Source organism: Oncorhynchus mykiss, chromosome 11 (assembly GCF_057628025.1).
Source record: "Oncorhynchus mykiss isolate SJ-2025 chromosome 11, ASM5762802v1, whole genome shotgun sequence".
Taxonomy (NCBI): Eukaryota; Metazoa; Chordata; class Actinopteri; order Salmoniformes; family Salmonidae; genus Oncorhynchus; species Oncorhynchus mykiss.
The window spans coordinates 44,365,001-44,386,402 of record NC_143032.1 but is presented as its reverse complement, the minus strand read 5'-3'; the positions used below and the strand labels follow the sequence as shown (position 1 = coordinate 44,386,402).

The following is a 21,402-nucleotide window of genomic DNA, read 5'->3' as shown; positions in this document are numbered from 1 at the left end:
TTTCTGTCTATCGCTGTCTATCTTCCTGTCTACCTGTCGGTTTCTGTCTGTACGTCTCTCTGTTTGTCCCTCTGTATGTCTGTACGTCTCTCTGTTTGTCCCTCTGTCGGTCTCTGTCTGTCTGTCTCTCTGTTTGTCCCTCTGTCTGTCTGTCTCTCTGTTTGTCCCTCTGTCTGTCTGTACGTCTCTCTGTTTGTCCCTCTGTACGTCTCTCTGTTTGTCCCTCTGTCGGTCTCTGTCTGTCTGTCTCTCTGGTTGTCCCTCTGTCTGTATGTCTCTCTGTTTGTCCCTCTGTCTGTCTGTCTCTCTGTTTGTCCCTCTGTCTGTCTGTCTGTACGTCTCTCTGTTTGTCCCTCTGTACGTCTCTCTGTTTGTCCCTCTGTACGTCTCTCTGTTTGTCCCTCTGTCTGTCTGTCTGTACGTCTCTCTGTTTGTCCCTCTGTCGGTTTCTGTCTGTCTGTCTCTCTGTGCCTCTCTCCCTCGGTCTGTCTGCCTATCAGAGGGCAGGTTGAGGCACACCACGACGGGCGAGGCGTATGCGTTCAACGCCCGGGAGGATCTCCACAGGTGGAACCAGAAACGCTACGAGGCCCTGGGAGAGGTAGGTACTGTTGCTGCTCATCCCCAGTCGTCATCCCTCTCTACCTCTGTCTATCGATCATCAGGGCGTACGTCATATTGTCATTTTTTACTTTTGTTTTTACTGAAAAATGTCCGTTTTACTACAGGATAGGAAGTTCATTACAACAAGACGGAAGAGGAAAGCAATGGATCCCTGAATTTGAATAAGTAAATGAGAGAATAGATCCCTGCCATTTTGTATTATTAAGGGCAAAACTTTGATGTTGATTTTGTTGTATCTGTGCTCCCCAGATCGAATAATTCTCATTTGATTCAGAGCGGTATTGAACGCACTGCGCACACACCATGTCACATGACTGTGTGTGTTCTTTTATTTCTCGGAGTTGTCTTCTGTTTGGCTCTGCCTGGCACATCTCTTGAGAGTGATGTGTGTTTGTGGGCACGGTGGTTGGCAGGACGTGGTGGATCCTCCTTGGCAGCAGCGGTGGACGCCCGTCTTTGTGTGTGTGTGTGTGGTGTTTTGAGTGATCAAGCCCTGATTTATAACTGGCTCAGCGTTCTTGCTGTTTACACCTTCACATTCAAAACACCCTTAATCCCACCAGGCCCCGACACTTTCACTGCTCTAGCAGGCGCGTGTGTGTGTGTGTGTGTGTGTGTGTGTGTGTGTATGTATCCTACAGAGTTGGTAAGTATTCTGGTATATGGAGACGCAGCTGCACAGAGCTCATATGTCACACAATGTAGGCCTACATACTGTATATCGCCACACCTGCAATAACGTCTGCTAAAGATGTGTAAGTGACCAATACAATTGTATTTGATATCCGTTGGTCAGGATTACCAGCCTGAAGGCTAGGTTAGCCCCTGACAGACGGACGGGACTGACGCACTGACTGACGTGCGCTGTACCCGTCACACTGTCACACCTCACCCAAAAGTTCCCTTTGCGTTCACTCCATCTCAACCCATGCAATATGCCTGAGCTAATCCCAAACCAATGCTTTTCTTTGGTAAACATTTTGTTTCATTTGCAACCCTGCTATTTTGCTTTTAATTGTTCCCTGCGTCCTTTCAAGTTCAAAGTGAAAGATGGACTCTTTGGTGGGATTACCTGTGTGTTTCTTTTCTAATCCAGGTACGTCCTTTGTGAACTAGCCTTTTGTTGAAGGCTCCCTTTCTCCTGCTGGTATCTCGCCAGCATCTGAAACGCCGGAAGCAAACATTTTGGTCGTGCGGATTGGAGTAGTCCCGAGAACACAGTCATTTATACTTCCTGAACTCAGACATCAGGCGCAGGCCCAGACGTTTAGTTAATTCGTTACGGAGCTAATACGGTGTTGACATTCTGTGGTTTAAAAGTGGCGGCGTCTCGTTCATTGAGAACGTAAAGGCTTTGCCGATGGTGAAGCTAGCGGTGATAACGAGATATTGGAGTAGGGTTACAGAGAGTTGCGTGGCTTTTGATTAGGACTCCTGTGTGTGTGTGAGAGTGATCAGGCCTTGGGTAATTCAAGGTTTAGAGGTGAGCGCAAAAAAATCCGTCAGCTGAGAGCCCTCGTTCACAACAATGGCCGTCCTGAAGCATGCATGCCCTCGATCTTACCAATCGCCTTGGAGTGGGTGCACTACCCAATATGCATTGTGCAGGGGTGGAAAGGGAAGCAAGGAGATGCTATGCCCTTCCATGACTGTCCCTGGGGTTGGGGGTGTATGAGCAAGAGAGCGCCCACCCAACCCGCATGGGTGGGGGCTAGCATCATCTCTCTCTCTCTCTCTTTCTGTCTCTCTCTCCCTCTGTGTCTCTCCCTCACTCTCTCTGTCTCTCTCTGCGTCTCTCTCTGCCTCTCTCTCTCGCTCTCCCTCTCTTCAGTGGCCCTGCCAGTCTTCAGAGCAGAGCTAGCTATGACGGTGCAGTGCTAGGGAGAAATGGCGGCCACATTGTGAGAGGCATCACAGCACCAGATGTCCAATTTGCACTTCAGCCTCGTCTGAATGGGCGGACGATGTCTCGATGGCCGGCATGGAGGAAAGATTCGCAGCTGGGGTTGAATGCAGGGGCATTGCATTGTGGGCCCAGATTTTAATAATTATTCTCATTTTATTTATATATTTTACAGCTAAATGCGAAGATCTTTCCAAGGAGCACAAATCCTTCACTGTACTCTGCAAGAACGGGTTTTTATGATGTCCCAGTTTGTGGTCAATTAGCATATTGAATTGAGTTGTTTGAAAACCTCTACCAGCCTCACGAAGCCAATATTTTAAGGTGCTGTTTGTTGAATAAACTGCTATTGTGTCGATCCCTGTGGGGGTGTGTGTGCACGTGCGTGCGTGCGTGTGTGTGAGCGGCAGAAGCGTCACATCTGTTCTCCCTGTTTGGATAAGACCTTGTACAGCGATTAAAGGCTGTTTGTTCTGGTATCTGTGTGAGTGGCGTGTGTGAAAGCCCTGGTCTTCTCTGCATGTTGTCAGCCAGATTAAACCTAATGCATGAAAAAGCCTCCATCGGCCAGGGAACAGGGGCAAGAGCATCCCCGCTCTGACGTCTCCATTAGTACGACAGGAACCAAGGCAGCATCGCTACGCAGCGCCAGGCTGCGCTGCACACACAGGCACGGCGGGGGACGGTATGCTAGTTATATTCCGATCGTCATTTAGTGCTGATCGTTGTTTCAAAGGAGATGTATTTTATTTGACCGTTGAGTGAACCACAACCTGGTAGTGAACTGAAGCTAGTTGAAGCCCAGCAGAGCGATCCCCTTCCCCTCAGCCTCACCCGTTCTGTCCTGGTGTTGATATTGACTGGAAAACAGAGAGAGATGGAGGCATTAACTTACTGCGTGTGTGTGTGTGGGGGGGGGGGGGGCCCTCTGGGGGCTGCGGGGGAAATTGAAACGCCTGCCTCGTGCTCAGTCAGCCGATCCTCGTGTTAATATTTCCCACTATTGTCTTAGCCGAACCCACTACACACACACACACACACACACGAATGAGAGATCATTGTTTGATCTGCATCATTGAACGCTATCTAGTACCCCTTGGAGCTGTGTCTGTCTATTTCAGCAAGTGTGTGTGTGTGCGTGCGTGCATGCATGCACACTTCTGCAGTTCTTCATAAGCTATTGTTCGTGAGTGTGTGTGTGTGTGTTCCAGGATTACCTTTGCGGTTATGTGTGTGTGTGGGTGCGCGTTCTTGCATGCCTGTGTGTGTAGAATCAGGGTGACCTGGGCCCTGTAGGGCTCAGTGAAAGTGTAATTGTTGCTGTAAGTGATAGTTCCCCCTGATAGATGACAAGCATGATGCCAGGCCCAGATGGAGCTGAATTAAGCTGTTAATAAATGAGGATTTTTCTCCCCACCTCCCTGCATCTGTGGGATGACACACACACACACACACACACACACACACACACACACACAATATTCTAATGAACCTGGGCCCAGCCAGATGGCTGTATTGTGAAGATCTCTCTCTCTTTGTGTGTTTCGCTCTCTCTCTCCCTCTGCCGTGTGTATCGTTGGCTCAGCCCTTTATACAGTAGAGCCAGTTTTGCGAAGACGAGCTCAAAGCTACTAGTTAACACCAGTGGGTCCTGTGTGTGCTGTACATGCAGTTGAATCGATCGTATGAACAGTACATGCTGATTTAATCCGCAATCTGGTGTCTTATATCGTCACGAGTATGGTCATGTTACCTTTTCAAAGGAGGGTAGAACTGATGTGTACTGATGAAACAGACACCTTCACCCACCCGGCCAGGAAGCGGTAGGCCTCTGCTCTACTGTATACCCGTGAGCGAGATGGGGAAGCAGGGCGTGCGATGGCAACGGCGAGCCCACACACCCCTATCAGTCACGGACGTTTTGTTTTGGAAGTTAAGAGGATCCCTCTAAAGAGGAGCAAAATGGCAGCTGTCTCTCTTGATTTATCGCATCTCATCACTCCTCGAACCCCACGGCGCGGCTGGTAGAGAGGGGGGGAGGGAGGGTAGGTGGGGAAGGGAGGAGAGCCTAAGCACAGGCAGCCACGGCGCCGTACTTTAAAAGTGAATTATCCCTCGGCCGGCTTCTGAGGTAACACCTGAGGTGGTCATTAGACTGCCATTAAGGAGTGCAGCGCGGCACAGTGCGTAGCCTGAGAGGAGGGAGAGAGGGAGAGGAAGTGAGACGAGCCTCCATGCAGACACCCCCCTCCCTCCCTCTCTCCCTCCCTCCCTCTCTCCGGAGAACAAACTTCCCCCAGATACAGGCAGACACAACACAGGGACCTTGTGGGAATTGCTTTGGGAGTGCATCAGCTTTGTTCTTCCATATACCCCACTGATAAAAAGACGAGGCGGGAGGGGGCTGAAGTAAGACAACAATTGACTCTATTTTAAATCTCAGCCTGATGTTAGACAAGCCAACCCTTAAAATAAACACTATTCTTCCTTTTGCTCTCTTCTCCTGTAGCTTTGCTTTACTGCTGCCGTTGTGTTTTTGTTGTTGTTTGGGGATTTTTCTTCATCTTTTTCTATTCTTCCGTAAAGAAGAAGCGTTTCTTTCCCGGGCCCTGTCACTGTAACCATGCCGACCTCTCCTCACTTTCATTATGTAAACAGCTTTGATATCGTCGCCGTGTGCCTCCTCTCTGCATAAGTGGCTTTTAGAGAGAGCTCCGGACCCGCCTGCTCTCGTGTGTGTCTCTCGCTCTTTCTAAGTCTGTCTGTCGTTCTCTCTCTTTTTGGGAAGTGTGGCGGTAGAGCGATACTTAAAGCAGCCAGTTTCAGTCAATAGGGCACTCTCCCATTCCTCAGGTCCACATGGCTAGCCACCACTGGACAGAACAGGGCAGGTCTGCTCCAAAGCCACTTGGGGTCTGTGTTTGGGCTTTTGAGCTACGGTCAGACCCGGGGTAACCCCCCCCCATGTCAGTTGTAACTAGGGTTGCAAAGCGAGGGTATTTTACTGGAAACTTTAGAAGTTTACCAGTAAACTACCAGAATGTTGGTTTCTTTCAAGGATTTTATGTAACCCATCACAAGACATCTGGTGGCCCTTTTGGGTACTTCAGATGATCACAGGTGTCTGTAATTATCTCTGTCCCTCTGTGTGGCATCATCACATGTAAAATATATGAAATGATTGAATTGGATGATTTTTAAATTAAAATGAGAAAGGATTAGGGTTAGCTGTAAAACATTATCCGAAATATCAACCATCAATTTAGTGAATACCAGTTCTGTTTAATATCAGGGTTTCAGCATGAAATGTCCTTTATATTTTTGTATACATTATCAGTATGTATTTGTTGTCAATATTCTGGCATCAAACTGTTGGTGGCAGTTGTGAAAAAAGTTAATAGTTGGACAAGCTGCAGAGGTAATAATGCCATTGTTGATTAGATGCTTTTTTCATTAATTAGGCAACATTTTTTATTGAACCATATGGTATAGCTACTATTACTGTGTGGACAATATGGACACAGATAAAATAAATGAATAACATATGTGAATAATTGTTTCAAAAAAAATATCCAAGTATAAATTGCGATAGATTGCCATAGATTTTCTGTTAATTACCAAAATTGCTGAAGATTCTAGAAACTTTGGCAAATTACTGATTGCTTTGTAACCCTCATCCACATCTCTCCCCCCACCTCCCTTGTCCGGGGCAACACTCACCCCCTCCTCTCACACCTTTCCCCCCCACCCCCGTTATCTAGTTGTAACCCTCTTCCCCACCTCTCCCCCCACCTCCCTTGTCTGGGGCAACACTCACCCCCTCCTCTCCCACCTATCCCCTCCTCCTCTCCCCCCAACCCCATGTCCGGTGGATCATCTCCTTATCACCTCGAGAGGTCAGCTGGACCAAGCATGACTGGAGTAATCAGAGCATTACACAATGTGGGAGGTCTGGATTCTACCCCCACCCCCCCCTCTCTCTCTTTCATCCCTCTCTATCTGAGGAAGGCCCTCCCCTGTTTGTTTGAAGAGGGTTTTTCCACCAGGTTAGTTTACAAACAGATCGACTTACCGACACAGTGGTCTTCATTAAGGCCTTAACTTGGGGGGGGGGGGGGGCAGTAGAGAGAAGAGGAGAAGGGTAGGAGAGGTGCCTATCGCTCGCCCACTCAGTGGAAAGCGCTTGGTCAAGGCCAGTCACCCACCCACCCCCGCTCCCTCCAATCTCAGCTGTCTACCGCAGTGGGAGCTGGCACCGGCCACACACATGCTCCCTAGGATTACCCCCCCCCCCCCCCCCACACACACACACACACACAGACTGATCCCTCCTGTAAACCCTTCCTTCCTCTCTGCTCCTCCTGGTTCCTGGGGCACCGTGGGGTACGTCACCACAGCACTTCCCCTAAAACGAACCACATAGGCCCCCAGAGAAAGGGAGACGGAAGGGTCTGTTGAGAAACGACTGGCCTTGATAATGAGTAGAGGAGACCTTGATGTGGAGGTGGTGACCACTACGCTGCTTTCAGAGACATGTGGAGACACCATCCAACTGATGTCCCAGGTTCAACGGGGTTAGGGGTAGATGCGTCTTCCTCCTCATCTTCCTCGCCACACTTGGCCATGCTGTCATTTTTGCCACTGCGAGTAGTTTAAGTAATACCTAAATTTGACAGTTGGGCTGTTTTTTGGGGGGGGCATCAGCCAAATGTCCCCAATCCCCGTCAGTGTTGAGTGCACCCCCACTATCACAATCAACCTCAGCAGCACCAGCCCCAGACAGACATAGCTCCAGGGAGAGAGAGAGACAGAACCACTTAGCACTCCTCCACTACCTGCAGGGCCAGGCCTTTCATTATAGGACTAATAACACTGTGTTAATGATGTGACAAAGTGCTGTAGCCTATGCCGCTGATCGGCTGCAGAGAGAGATGGCTGAGGCCCACGCGGTGATGGTAGCCATTTTCTTGTAGTAGTGACGTTTCTTGTAGTGTGTGTGTGTGTGTGTGTGCACTTCTTTGCCTCTGTGTGTGTGTGGTGGTTAACAGCTCCCATCAGCATATGATATTTTGACTCTGTAACCATGTCATCTAAGTTGACCATGTTGCCAGCAGCATACCACCCTGCATCCCTCTGCTGGCTTGCCTCTGAAGCAAAGCAAGATGGGTCCTGGTCGGTCCCTGGATGGGAGACCAGATGCTGCTGGAAGTGGTGTTGGACGGTCTCCAAAACAATATTCCAAATACCCCAGGGCAGTAATAAGGGACGTTGCCCTGTGTCGAGAGCCGTCTTTCAGATGGGACGTTAAACGGGTGTCCGGACTCTCTGTGGTCACTAAAGATCCCATGGCACTTATCGTAAGAGTAGGGGTGTTAACCCCGGTGTCCTGTCTAAATTCCCAAGCTGTCACTCAGACCATCATGGTCACCTAATCATCCCCAGGTTCCAATTGGCTCATTCATCTCCCCTCCTCTCCCCTGTAGCTATTCCCCAGGTCATTGCTGTAAATGAGAATGTGTTCTCAGTCATCTTACCTTGTAAAATAATAAATAAGGGTAAAATAAATTAAAAAGTCCTCTGTGGGGTTTGTTATTTTGGGCTTGTGTGTGGACTCCCTCTCTCGTTCATCCGGGCCTGGAGTGATACTGATCTCAGAGCTGTGCTTCCTCATCTGACTCCAATCAGCAAGCCCCTGTATCCTGACCCTGGGCCTGTCTGTCAACCTGAACAAAGACCTCTGTGTACCGGCGGACGGACACACACGAAACAGCACATCTACACTAATGCTTCATGCACGCGCTGCCTACATAGGCGTGCACACACACACACACACACACACACACACACACACACACACGCTCTCAGTCCACTTCCCCCACCTCCCCATTCCTTCTCTTTTTCCACATCAGATGGTTTTCAGGCCACCTGAGGCACTGAACAAATAATGTAGCACAAATGAAATTTCCTGCTTGGGTTATTGATGCCATTAAAAACTTGCATATTGAGCCTCGCAATCATTTTAGTCTTCATCGGGGAGCCTGACATTTAGTGAATTAGCTGATGTTAGCCACAGCTATATCTCTTAGCGTTCGGAGCGTTCCTCATCTAGCGGGTCAAATGGTCAAATCTGTCATCTCATTTGGCCTGTCCGCCAGGCCTGCGATTGGCTAATCCCTCCTAATCGTATCTCACGGCATCATTTGTCCATAATGTGTTTCTTTAGACACATAATCAGGTCAGCGATGACTTTCTTTAGGCTTTAAAAGAGCATGTGGTTATAATGATTGGTTTTAGCCTTTTCCCTCTGACTTTGCTTCGAGGAGACTGTGGTTTTTGAATGCTGAACTTCTAGCTATTGGTTTAACTCTGTGCAATGTTGGATCCTGTGACCGTACCAAACGACTATCTAGTAGTTTTGGCGTATGGGTGTACTATGTTGTATTCTACTGATGTAAATAGGTTGAAGTACCTAGGCAACAGTGTGACAGTGGTCACTCCAAGTGTGTGTCTCAGGGCTCAGACCTGACACGCTCTGCCTCCACGGTGCCCCATCTTTCCCTCCCAGCCCCTTGGTCTCCTGTGTGTCTCAGGGCTCAGACCTGACACGCTCTGCCTCCACGGCGCCCCATCTCTCCCTCCCAGCCCCTTGGTCTCCTGTGTGTCTCAGGGCTCAGACCTGACACGCTCTGCCTCCACGGCGCCCCATCTCTCCCTCCCAGCCCCTTGGTCTCCTGTGTGTCTCAGGGCTCAGACCTGACACGCTCTGCCTCCACGGCGCCCCATCTCTCCCTCCCAGCCCCTTGGTCTCCTGCGCGGCTCCAGGGAGTCCGGCTAAAGCGAACACAAACACAGAGGACAGGGAGGGACCTGACTCTGACCTGTCCAGCTGTCCCTGTGGTCACAGCAGACGTCCCCCAGGCGCCACAGACCTCACCAACACAATGCCACACCACACGCCCCTTGTCCTCGCCCACCCGGCTTGGGCCACTCGACCACATCGCTGCACCTCCATGCCAGGCTGGGCACGTCTGATAAACACCCCCAGTAATACCCCACAAACCCCCACAGCTGAGACATCATCATCATCATCCGCTACAAACACGCCAAAACACGACCGGCAGAAAGTTTTTTTCCTCTCCCCCTCCCTCATCCCTCTCTCAAACGCTTCCAAACCAAACGACGCCACAAAAGCCCTTGTGTTTTCAGCTGCCCGAGGAGTCTGGACGGGAGGGAGAGAGAGAAAGGGGAGGAGACGGGGTTAAAAAATAAAGAAAGTTGTTGATGTCATTGAACCATGAAACCGTTGTCCTGGGTTTGAAATTGCACTGTATACAAGTTCCTCGGTGCTGTGGCTGGGAGGATAAACATGTCTTGCATCAGCTCGGTGCTTGTGTCACAGATTTCCTCCTTTGGCTTCCATTCCCTCTATACCGGGACTGCTCTGAGCTCCAAGATCACGGCTCGTCCAACTCCGAACACACTAAAAACGGCACTTTTACTGAAACGTTGATTAATGTGCACTGTCCCTGCAAAAAAAAAAAAAAAAAAACTAAAACTTTCAATTAGCTCACACATACAGCACTGCCTGTCTGTCTAGGGGCCAAATACACTGACTACACTACACTACACTGTGTACACGAACCAAGTAAAAGTACATGATTCCTCACTCAAGCTGCATGCTGTTCTTAATGTGTTGTTGTACATGGATTTGGAAGTGACATCAACATGAGGTGTGTATCGCAAACTGTGCCGTTGTTGTGTTCGTTGCGAATAAAGATGATTATTTTTATTTTTTTCAGATTATCACTCGTTATGTTTACCAACTGCTGGAGACAAAGTGCAACCTGACAAAGGAAATCGTGCCGGTAAGTATTTGCGAGTGAACAAAAAAAACCCTGAGGCGTTCAGGCCTTTAAAGATTATAGGGGATATTAAACGTGAAAGTTGACGTAAATGCGTCGGCTTCCGAGAATGATTAGGATGTTGAGTGTCCCGCGGAAAACTAGGATCGGATGAGAAGGAAATACGCCTTTTGATTTCTCTCTCTTTGTCCAAAAGTGTCTCCTCAACAAACAAACTGTATTTGTGACACGTCGTCTCCCGAGTCAGGAAAAGCTGTTGCTTAATCTGTTTTGCATTCAAATGCTCTCAAAAGGGACTTGATTCCCTGTTACTGGACCATTCTAGCATTCTAGCTCTCTGCTCATCCCAGCATTCAACACAGGCTTGACAACCCCCCCCCCGTTGCTCTTCGTTTCTGAGGAAGATTGGTCCTTAGCATTTCTCTCTCCCCGCTCATAGTGAATGTTTATGACCTCTGTTGTTCTGGCGCAGGGAGGAGCCGTTAACGGCGCTAACAACCTATAAATCACGGCGCTAACCCAGTTTTTTTATTACACCTGTACACTTTTACACTCTGCCTGCCCTGTTTATCTCATTATTCCGCCGGAATATCACACTGTTCCGTGGGTGTGTGGTAGTGGTGGGTCCGTCCACCTGCCTCGAGTTGAACTTGTGACCACAGATTTTAAGCAGATTAACCAGGGCCAAGTATAGAAGGAAGGAACAAGAGAAAGAAAGAGAAGAAAGGCTGAGATTTCTCCCCCTCCCCTTTTTCTTTGTCTGCTTGGATTAAGTTCCTGCAGCTGCCACCCATGGTTTTTATGGACAGTGCGTGTCTCCTCAGAGATTCCTCTCGGCACGCTGGGGACCTCGTCCATCCAAGGGCAGTTGAGGACACACGCACTGGACTTATTCGTTACTACGGAGGATGTCAGACCCTCCGTCCCACCCACCCTTCCTTCCAAAAACATGCTAGCAGGGCCTTCCCAAGAACTGTACTTCAGAAAATGAATTTGATGACATATTTGTTCAAATTGCAGCACTAATGAAAGGATGATACTGTGTCATGTGACCAGGTGGATGCCACAGCGGAGGAGCCCAGGAGCTTCATCTACCTGAGTGCTGATGCCATGTCCAACCCTGCCAAGCTGCTGGTGCTCATCCAGGGTTGCGGGGTGGTCCGGGCCGGCCAGTGGGCACGACGCCTCATCATCAACCAAGACCTTGACTCAGGAACACAGATCCCCTTCATCACCCGCGCCCAGGAGGTAGGGGCGCCGCCCACCCGGGTGACACTGTGGGGGGCGGGGGGGGGGGGTTAACCTGCCAGGGGTACAGAGGTGTTAGGTTGGTAGGGGTGGATGGGGTAACCATGGGGTGGGCTCTGCAGATTGTGTTTAGGTATGGGTCTTGTTTGTCTTCGTCAATGGCAGACCTGGGTGTGGCCTTGTGACCTATGGTAGCCTGGTTGGTTAGGGCTGTAGCTTGGCCGGGGCTTTTTAAATGAGTCTAGGCTGCAGTGTGTGTGTGTGTAAGGGACATTGAACATGTGTTTCTGTGGTGTATATATTTCTTGGTTTCAGTTTGATTTGTGTTAAGTACTTTGTCAATTTATAAACGGGTTATTGTGAGAGTATGCAGCCTCCCCATCTCTTTCTCTTTGTATTCCCCTGTGTGGCGCTGCAGTTCAGTGTTATAGGCTGTGATCTCTCTCTCTCTCTCTCTGTCTCTGTATGTCTGTCTGTCTGTCTGTCTGTGTGGAGTCTTAGCTGCAGGTCAGCCCTCAGGTCTGCAGCAGCTTCACATCACCGTGCTCCCTGATCAGCTTGGCTCCCCCCTCAACACGGCACACACAAACACACTCTATTTCTCTCTCTGCATCTCTTTCTCTCTCTCTCTCCCTCTTTCTACCTCTCTGCGTCTCGCTCTCACACCCCCTCTTTCTCGAAGACCCTTGGAAGGCATTCCGGGCCGTGCCCTCCTTCACGAGCATGTACCCTAGAGATACCCAAGGTTTGGGTTGGGGGGTGGAAGCAGTATGTTGTTACTTACTAATAATGGTAGTGATGTGAGGTAGTGAAGAAAGGCCTTTAGGAGTCAACGAGGCCTAAGGGACTGGGGAAGGTTTGAGACCACCTCGAGTCTCTCCTTTCACTTCCTTCTCTGAGAGGTATTCTATTGTTTTGTTCGGGCTCTCTCCAATGAAAACCCCTATTTTAGGGCAGCCACATTCCTCCACACACTTTCATCCATAATGTGTAAACACAGGTGAAGTTTTAGCGCGAGCCGTGATGCCGATGCTGTGTGAAGTGTAATTTAGATTCTCATTTCTTCTCCCCGTGCCCTTGTGTACCGCAGGACTGCGTCAGCGTGCCCGGAAGCCCCGGCTCTCCACACTCTTATTTCCCCCCTCATCACAGTGCTCATTTGTCAACCTGGCCTAAGCTACCTGCCTAATTTAATCGTCCCACCGTTCAAATTGACTTAGGGGAGATCCCTGCTTTCTCCCTCTCTCCCGCCTTCTAAATGTCATAAAGACTTGCGCAGACGACCAGGTTTATTTGCCAGCGCGACTGGAGCAGACGTGTGTGTTACAGTACGACTGGTTATTATTACATTTGCCCGGAGAGTTGCGTTCCTCAGACGCAAAGTGACAGGCGAGATATAGAGACCGCTGTGAGTGTAGCCCGTGTCCATTCATCATGATAAAACAAGGAGCCGTAATCCTTACGCCTTTGACACATGGTCATCATGGCATTTACAGGAAGTCCTTCCACTCTGGCTTTACACTGGGATGGAGCTGGATACCTATTAGCCACGGCTGTTGGCGCTTCCTAGTGAAATTCCCCCCTAGGTACAGATCTAGGATCAGTTCCTCCTCTCCCAATCACAACCTTAACCATTAGTAGGGAAAATGACCCAAGGTGAGGCCTCTGAGATTGCAAAGGTGTTAGGAGGGAAGCCAGGAGTTATGACCAGGCCAGGGAAAAACTCTGGTTACGTGGTTAGGAAAAGCGGAGGCGAGGCAGACCGACAGTTCCCTCTCTGACGACCCGAGTGGTAGCTCTAGCCCGGCTCTACGAGGAGACGTTTATCTCCGCCTCTCATCTCAGGTGCGCTGATTAACACATGGCCGACCAGGAGATCAAGTGGAACCTCCCGCTGCAGATTCATCATGTCCTCCACTCTTCTCTCATTTTCTCCCCTTTCCTGTCCGGAAGACTCCTCTCTTGGAGAGCTGTACAGCCACAGAGAGCTGTCGTGTCCAGGATATTGAACGGCGGAGTGTGTACTGTCTGAGGAGGCTAAAGTGTAGGCGGGACTGATATAGGTGCTCCCTCTCCTTATGTGGTAACCATTCCAGAATGGTGCTCTGCTATAATAAACTGTTATACTGTTTTCTAACAAAGGCCATTCCGGCAGGATACAATTCATTCTCCCCCCCAGTGTGTTCTAATGGAGACAATGAGAGCCGTTTAGTCATACAACACACACACATATATACACACACACACGGATGCACCCACGCATGAGCAGCCATATCGCCGGGCAGAGGGGGGAATTCACACCATGTATATGTCAGCGGTAGAAAACCCCCACTTTTCATTCCTCTCCGTCCTCCTTTGAAGCCACACTTAGCCCCGGCCTCCTGTCCAATGGGATCAGTTCTGGCAAAGCTGTGGATTGTGGGAAAAGGAGTTTGCGCTGGTTAATCAGACCCCAGACGCCCCCCCCCTCCCCTTGACCGGGCATGTGCCTCTCCCCCATCAGGGGTGAATCTGAGGGCAACCTTCCCTGGCTCTCACCATCAGATCTGCCTTACTCAAAACACACTTATTTCTGGGACGCCAACCTTTAGGCTATATCAGTAGCCACAGTGAAAACGACTAGCCCTAGCGTCCACTATGGATAACAAGTATGCTGTACCAACATCTATGACAAGCTATCACACTGTCGCCAAGACTATGACAATTAAATAAGCAATGCCTGAGTGTGTGGTTTCAAAACAATCGACGCCTAGTTATGACAGCTATACCAGCTATATATGACGGCTATACCAGCTATATATGACAGCTATACCTTGCCGTTTATGACTACTAAGATATTGTATGTGTGAGTACACTATGCTACACACACACACACACACACAGGCGCATGTATCCATACACACACACAGAGACACATGTATCCATACAAACACACACACACACAGAACATGCACGAACACACACACACACACTCCACCACTCACACCACTCTCCCTCACACTCGGCACAGTTGTTGCGGATGGTGTGGAAATGGCGCTATTCCCAGAGCCTGGCTGTAAAGTGACAGGCGAGGGGAGCCCACTCCAGCGCGGGCCCCAGTGGCAGCACAGGCAGAGTCGGGAGGCAGGAGAGGAGAAGAGGGGTGGAGGGAGGCAGCCGGGCTGACAGCTCCACTGCAGGGAGAGGCCCTCTTAATGACAGCTTATTCCTTCATGATTTCAATTCTTGACAGTGGACAGGTCTGCTTGTTGCGTCATGGCAGCTGTATCATTACCTTCTGGCCCTGTCAAGGCTGTATTTTGAGAGAGAAAGAGCAAGAGGGAGAGCAAGGGAAAGGAAGGAAGGTAGAAAAGAGGACAACTGACCAGTGGTAAGAGAAAGGGAAAGGGGAAAGAAAGAATAGAGGAAGAGAGAAGAGGATGTGGGCAGGATGTTTAGCAGTGCTGGGTTTTAGTAGTCACCTGGGATTGTGAGTGGATTGGTGCAGTACACAAACACTGTCATTCATGGTTGAAGGGGAGCGATAGGAAATGCTGTCACATACTGTCTGCAATATTCAGGATAACACGCAACTAGGCAAACACACGCCCACATGTACACACAAACTAGGCTTTGGCGGTATCCAGATTGCCATACCTTCATACGAACCTTGTGTCATCCTAGGGTATTCGGTAATACCTGCACTGAACACAAGGGCCGCAATTTCAAACCCCACTGAGCATCTGTAATCTGAAGGTTAGCAATGCTAACAAGTACATGTTAAATCCCATAGGGAATGCTAGCTAAATGCTAATGAGCGCATAGCGAACATTTTATACAGTGTCTGATAGAAACTTTTTGCAGGACCGACATTCCGGCTCGCAAAGTTACACAAGTAACTCAAAACTGCTACTCCCAGTTACACGCACAAAACAAATATAAGACCGCAAGGCTCTTGATCCAGGAGATTTTGATTTTGCAAGAAGCTAAACCAAATTGCAGAGCATTTGGAACATTTTAGACCGTTAACTTAATAATAGTTAGAAGATATCTAGCTGGCAAACAATTAGTTGTGAATTCCATACTGTAACTAAACCACCTGGTGGGTGCTGCACAACGGTGACTGACTCTCCCTCGTCATTGTGTGCTTGTAAACACACACCATGTGACGGGACTACCTGTAAGCTTCGTAATGAAAAAGAATATGACGGATGAAATGAAGAACGCGATCTGCTTTATCTCCTAAAATCATCCCAGGATACAGTTGAAGTCGGAAGTTTATGTACGCCTTAGCCAAATACATTTAAACTCAGTTTTTCACAATTCCTGACATTTAATCCTCGTAAAAATGCCCTGTTTTAGGTCAGTTAGGGTCACCACTTTATTTTAAGAATGTGAAATGTCAGAATAGTGGGAAGAGGGAATGATTTATTTCAGCTTTTATTTCCTTCATCACATTCCCAGTGGGTCAGAAGTTTACATACACTCAATTAGAATTTGGTAGCATAGCCATTAAAATTGTTTAACTTGGGTCTAGTGTTTCGCGTAGCTGGGTGAATTTTGGCCCATTCCTCCTGACAGAGCTGGTGTAACTGAGTCAGGTTTGTAGGCCCCCTTGTTCGCATGCGCTTTTTCAGTTCTGCCCACAAATGTTCTATAGGATTGAGGTTAGGGCTTTGTGATGGCCACTCCAATACCTTGACTTTGTTGTGCTTAAGCCATTTTTCCACAACTGACTGATGTCTTGAGATGTTGCTTCAATATATCCACACACTTTTCCATCCTCATTACGCCGTCTATTTTGTGAAGTGAACCAGTCGCTCCTGCAGCAAAGCACCCCCACAATATGATGCTGCCACCCCCGTGCTCCACGGTTGGGATGGTGTTCTTCGGTTTGCAAGCCTCCCCCTTTTTCCTCCAAAAATAACTATGGTCATTATGGCCAAACAGTTGTATTTTTGTTTCATCAGACCAGAGGACATTTCTCCAAAAAAGTACAATCTTTGTCCCCATGTGCAGTGGCAAACCGTAGTCTGGCTTTTTTCTGACAGTTTTTGAGCAGTGGCTTCTTCCTTGCTGAGCAGCCTTTCAGGTTATGTCGATATAGGACTCGTTTTACTGTGAATATAGATACTTTTGTACCTGTTTCCTCCAGCATTAAACAAGGTCCTTTGCTGTTGTTCTGGGATTGATTTGCACTTTTCGTACCAAAGTACGTTCATCTCTAGGAGACGGAATGCATCTCCTTCCTGAGCGGTATGATGGCTGCGTGGTCCCATGGTGTTTATACCTGCGTACTATTGTTAGTACAGCTGAACGTGGTACCTTCAGGCATTTGGAAATTGCTCCCAAGGATGAACCAGACTTGGCTGATTTCTTTTGATTTTCCTGTGATGTCAAGCAAAGAGGCACTGAGTTTGAAGGTAGGCCTTGAAATACATCCACAGGTACACCTCCAATTGACTCAAATGGTGTCAATTAGCCTATCAGAAGCTTCTAAAGCCATGACATCATTTTCTGGAATTTAGCGCTTTTGAAAGGCACAGTCAACTTAGTGTATGTAAACTTCTGACCCACTGGAATTGTGATACAGTGAATTCTAAATGAAATAATCTGTCTGTAAACAATTGTTGGAAAAATTACTTGTGTCATGCACAAAGTAAATGTCCTAACCAACTTGCCAAAACTATAGTGAGTTAACAAGAAATTTGCGGAGTGGTTGAAAAACAAGTTTTAATAACTCCAACCTAAGTGTATGTAAACATCAGTCTTCAACTGTATATGCTGTATACCGCCCAAGCCTAACACACACACACACACACACACACACAGACACACACACACACTCACACACACACACACTCACACACACTCACACACACACACCACTCTTTAAGCTTGCTAGTAGGCTACCTAGGTCTGTGGTATGGATGGAGGGATTGTGGGTAGGACAACTAGCTCTCACAGTCTCGCGTCAGCATTAGACATTCATCCACGTTCCAAATGGCAAAGTGTGTAAGTTTAGGCATTAACTCAAAATCTGGTTAAGGTTAGGGTTCAGATTTGGGATACGCTCAAAACAAAAGAACAAAACAAAAGATCTCAAAAACAACCTATCAATGGATTACCAATTTGAAGGTGACAGTGCTCACCGTTGCCCCTAGTGGCCAGGAGTGAGGGAAAAAGAGCATTTGACAGCAGCAATACAAATGGGAACTCTGCTGCAGCCTCAACCATGCACCTCTTTTTCTTACTTTTTTAATCCCCACACATTCTCTCTCCCAATCCATATTTTTAACATATCAGTTTTTTTTCTGATTGGTTTTGAATGTATCTTTGACCCCTACCTCTAACCCCCCTTTCTCCCTGCAGTGCACCCCCCACACCCAACAACCTCCTTAAGTCAACTCCTCACTCCTGCTCCACACACGCACGCAGAGTAAGAAAGGAAAAAGCCTTAAAATCCCCCCCCCCCCCCCCCGAAAAAAAACAAGCAACTGCATTTCATTGAAAATAAAGTATTTAATAAAAAACAGGATCTATACACCCTCCTCCCACCCCGCCCCCTCCTTGCTCTTTCTAGTCAGTTAGGCTCGGCACTGGAGACTTGCTGGAAAGAAAGAGGGGGTGTGGTGTTTTCAAAAGTGTGTCAAAAGCCTTGGGGTTTGTATCTGCCCAGAATTTCAATGGGAGGCTGAAAGGGGGCAGGGAAGCGGGCTGAACTCAAACACAGGAATCTTGTTTCATTTCTGTCATGTTGCTCTTTTTTTGTGTGTGTTTTTTTGCTGGATTGATGTCTTTTTCCAAATTTGCTTCTCGACTTCGTCGCTTTGTGATACTGTATACCAGCAGCTCGCTCTCACTCTCTCCTTCTACTCTCCCTCCTCCCCGTTTTCTCCTCAATTCCCCTCATTTTACCCCCTAGCCCTGAGCTCTCCTGTGTGTGTGTGTGTGTGTGTGTGTGTGTGTTCTCTGACTGCTCTCTGCATTAAATAGCAGTGTATGTTGCTTGTGTGTAAATCTTAGGGCGTTTTTCCTCTCATCTGGTGATCATGGTGGAAGCTGGCCTTTGGGGGTTAGGTTATGATGTGTGCATGCATGTACAAGAAGGGCATGTGTGTGGTGTGTGTGTGTGTTTAGGGGTCGGGTTATCGAGGCTCTCTGGGGTTCCGGCAGGGTAGCATCGAAGGAGTGTACTGTGCCCTGCGTGAAGGGGTCAGAGGATGGGCTGGTCTGAGCTGGCCTTGTAATTGAGGCCCTGCATGGGACCCATATCTCCAGGTGGAATGTGCAGCGTTTCCTGCAGTAAAAATCAATGCACTTGACGCCATCAAAGGCAGCAGAGGCTGAGACTTGCTCTGGGGTTAAACCTCTTTTAAATAGCCTCCCGCGGGACAGCAGCTGTCAATAAAACCCAATTATTACCAGCCCAGACCCGGGAAGAGCTCGCCTGCACAGGCCAAATTAAAAATTGATCAGAAGGGGAGAAAACATTATTTTTGTGGTCGTATTCCCTATCTTAACAGTGCTGCGGTGAATCTCTCATCACAGGGTCCCCCCCCACCACTCTCCTGCTTCTTTATGAACAATGGAACACCATGCTCAGTGTGTATTTGCATATTAAACGTGTGTTTGGAGTTTATATTTTTTTCTTCTTCCCGGATTAGATTGCTGCGTGTGTGTGAGTGCGTGTCTGTCTGCGTGTGTGTGTGTGTGTGCGTGCGTGTCTGTCTGCGTGTGTCTGTGTGTGCGTGTCTGTCTGCGCGTGTGTGTGTGTGTGTGTGCGTGCGTGTCTGTCTGCGTGTGTGTGTGTGCGTGTCTGTCTGCGTGTGTGCGTGAGTGCGTGCGTGTGTGTGTGTGTACGTGTGTGCGTGCGTGTCTGTCTGTGTGTGTGAGTGCGTGTGTGTGCGTGCGTGCGTGTCTGTCTGCGTGTGTGTGCGTGCATGTCTGTCTGCGTGTGTGTGCGTGCATGTCTGTCTGCGTGTGTGTGTGTGAGTGCGTGTCTGTCTACGTGTGTGTGAGAGTGCGTGTCTGTCTGCGTGCGTGCGTGTGTGTGTGTGTGTGTGAGTGCGTGTCTGTCTACGAGTGTGTGTCTGTCTGCGTGCGTGCGTGTGTGTGTGTGTGTGTGAGTGCGTGTCTGTCTGCGTGTGTCTGTCTGTCTGTCTGCGTGTGTCTGTCTGTGTGTGTGTCTCTGTATTGATTATGGTCTCGTTTTGTCTTACTTTTCTGGAACCATTTATTTGTCAGTCAGAAAAAGACAGAGGAAAAAGCAGCACTTCCTCGTGCTTCCTGCCCCTTTAGGGAAACATACAGAATAGGATTTCTGAAGACACGGACAAGGAATAAGAATAAACACAGTGCTGACACACAGATGTAGGCGAAACACACACACACACACAGTGCTAGAAAACGATGAGCGGCTCACGCTGCTAGAATCAGAAAGAAGAGAGCTGCAGGATGGATAGAAGAAAAAAGAAACGGTGGAGAAATCAACTTTGATCTGAGTGGTGAAACATTATTCACAAATATGCATTTATTAGCCCCAGTGTTGATAATTGCTTTTTTTTTTGTTGTCCAAATTAACAAATGATATCATCAAGGCAGCAGTGTGTGAGGTGGGTAGTAGGTCGTTTGCAGCTGCGGGGCAGTGTGTGTGTAGCGTGTGAGTGTGTGTGTGTGTCCCGCTGGGACGGTCTTGTTTAGACTCTCTTCCAGAGCGCCAGAGGCAGTGTGCGTGTGTGTGTGTGTGTGTGTGTGTGTGTGTGTGTGTGTGTGTGTGTGTGTGTGTGTGTGTGTGTGTGTGTGTGTGTGTGTGTGTGTGTGTGTGTGTGTGTGTGTGTGTGTGTGTGTGGTGGATTCCTGCTCACTGTCTTCCTGGGAGCACTCCACTGAGGCCAGGCACAGAGAACACACACACCACTAAAACAGCTATCGACCCCTCCTCCTTTCCTCTGCTTGTTAATGTTACATGGGGTTTCACGTGGCGTTGGGCTTGCCGGGTTGAGAAGACAAGGTGCCGGAGCTGGACAGAGGAAGTTGAGTTTGGGGAGGAGGCGAAGGGAGGGGAGCGGACATCCGTTCAGCCACCAAGGAAATCCAGAGGTCAAGTTTGATTCCAGGCGTGTGCAGCGTCCACACGTGCTCCCGGTTCGCGCTGGTCGAGGGTTTGATCAAAGAGAGAGATCTTATTGCTTAAATAGGGGGTTAACGGGTTTGCAGCAACGACACAGAGGTTACACAAAAACACCACGTAACATCGCGGTGAACAGTTTTAGCCCTCCCTCTGTGGAGAAAGATCTGGCTGCCGGCATGAGGCCAGGCCGTTCGCAAGGGCTTCATAAGGGCGTCATTAGGCCTTCATTAGGTGCTCATAGGACAGCCATGTTTGACATGTAATCTGATTCAGATAGGGCGAACTGCCTCCCCAATGAGAGTTGACTCTGTCCTTGAAACAGGCTTACTGTACACACACACACACACACAGAGATGCAGGCTAGAATGGAAATTTACACTGTCATGTACATTATATTGAGCAGTTCAACGGAAATATGATCTGTGCTGTGTCGAAGGTTTGTGTGTGTGTGTGCGCGTGCCTCCCTGCGTGCGTGTGTGTACTGGGCTTTGGGGCCGGTGTCACCTGGCCAAGACCCCTCAAGAGCCCCAGAGTCTTGACAGCGCATCTGCCTGCATCTCAGCCCTGTCACTCTACCTCGCGCTCTTTCCCTCTCTTCCTCCTTTTGCCTCTCCCTCCACTCTCTTCTCCCTTTCATCCTGCCATTGTGAACC

General features: G+C 48.8%; 1 protein-coding gene across 12 annotated transcripts in view; it reads left to right on the top strand.

The window, feature by feature from the left end:
* LOC110535712 (family with sequence similarity 172 member A) overlaps positions 1–21,402 on the top strand; it is a 246,421-nt gene that overhangs the window by 6,796 nt on the left and 218,223 nt on the right. For all 12 annotated transcript variants that reach the window (XM_021620906.3, XM_021620902.3, XM_090190183.1 and 9 more), the window contains exons 4-6: positions 501–601; positions 10,327–10,392; positions 11,446–11,637. In XM_021620906.3, the coding sequence (XP_021476581.3) occupies positions 501–601; positions 10,327–10,392; positions 11,446–11,637 (359 nt within the window). The remainder of the gene's footprint in view (positions 1–500; positions 602–10,326; positions 10,393–11,445; positions 11,638–21,402) is intronic.